At 35.4% G+C, this 950-nt stretch overlaps 2 protein-coding genes across 2 annotated transcripts in view; both read right to left on the bottom strand.

Annotated features, from left to right (window-relative positions):
- LOC107584818 (E3 ubiquitin-protein ligase MARCH7-like) overlaps positions 1–950 on the bottom strand; it is a 22,121-nt gene that overhangs the window by 3,079 nt on the left and 18,092 nt on the right. The window contains exons 7-8 of the mRNA XM_016271586.1: positions 541–550; positions 392–495 (exon numbers count right to left, since the gene is read on the bottom strand). Of these exons, the coding sequence (XP_016127072.1) occupies positions 392–495; positions 541–550 (114 nt within the window). The remainder of the gene's footprint in view (positions 1–391; positions 496–540; positions 551–950) is intronic.
- The window catches only part of LOC107584765 (protein FAM171B-like), a 15,430-nt gene that overhangs the window by 11,395 nt on the left and 3,085 nt on the right, over positions 1–950 (bottom strand). The window lies entirely within an intron of this gene.

The following is a 950-nucleotide window of genomic DNA, read 5'->3' as shown; positions in this document are numbered from 1 at the left end:
AAAAAAAAAAAGGGGCAAGAGAAAATCAGACCAAATTCATGTTAGTGTGAACAGGCCTTAATTCCACATAATAACTCATGTCACTTTAAAGATTCTTTAAAAGCCACAACTGGTCAAAAACATAATAGGGAAGAGAAAATTATATCTTTGGTTAAAAAAAAATAGTTCTCAATTCCTAACCAATCCCAACCAATTTTGGGTTTCACAGAAGAAAGTCATACAGGTTTGGAACATCATGAGGGTGAATAGTTCACCAAATGAAAAGTAGTCTGGTATGATCAGCCAGACCACACAATTCGCAAATGCACTGGCAAGTATGTGTCTGGCCTTAGAAATAATAGGTAATCTAAACAATGTGCTTGATTGTGTAATATTGTGTTGATACACTTACCCTTTCATGAGATCTGTAGAGCTCATTGATGTCAAAGTTCTCAATGTTCAGATGCAGTTTTTCCTTACAAAGTTCACATGTAGTGATTGCCTCCAAGTTAGAACCTGTGTATCAAAGCAGAAATATGGACTCGATGAATGAAAAAATACCCGCATTCACCTAATGTTAGCAAATTTAGCCCTCAATGAATTTTTGAACCACAATTTATCTGTACCTTGTTGCAATGTTGCTCTTGGGAAATGTTAAGAAACGTGACATTTCCCAATAAGCTGGGAAATGATAGAACCAAAGTATTCTTTTGATTACATCAGAGTACCAAATAAATACTTTGGTCCATAATTATGGTAATCATTCTGAACTCTACAATGGCATTGCCACAGCATTCTTCTGTAAAGGCTATAAGTCTCCTCAATGGAAAAAGTTCTTAAGTTTTAAAATACAGACAGTTAACAAAAGAGATTCTTCACGACTTGACATTTTCAAACTTGTGCATTTTATCAGTCCGATTTCACACAGTTATGCATCAGTAGTCCTGAGCTGCAGGAAATGAACCCCAAAT

Source organism: Sinocyclocheilus grahami, unplaced genomic scaffold, assembly GCF_001515645.1.
Source record: "Sinocyclocheilus grahami isolate Dianchi unplaced genomic scaffold, SAMN03320097.WGS_v1.1 scaffold63.1, whole genome shotgun sequence".
Lineage (NCBI taxonomy): Eukaryota > Metazoa > Chordata > Actinopteri > Cypriniformes > Cyprinidae > Sinocyclocheilus > Sinocyclocheilus grahami.
Note: the sequence above shows the minus strand (reverse complement) of the source record. Positions and strands in the feature narration are given on the sequence as shown.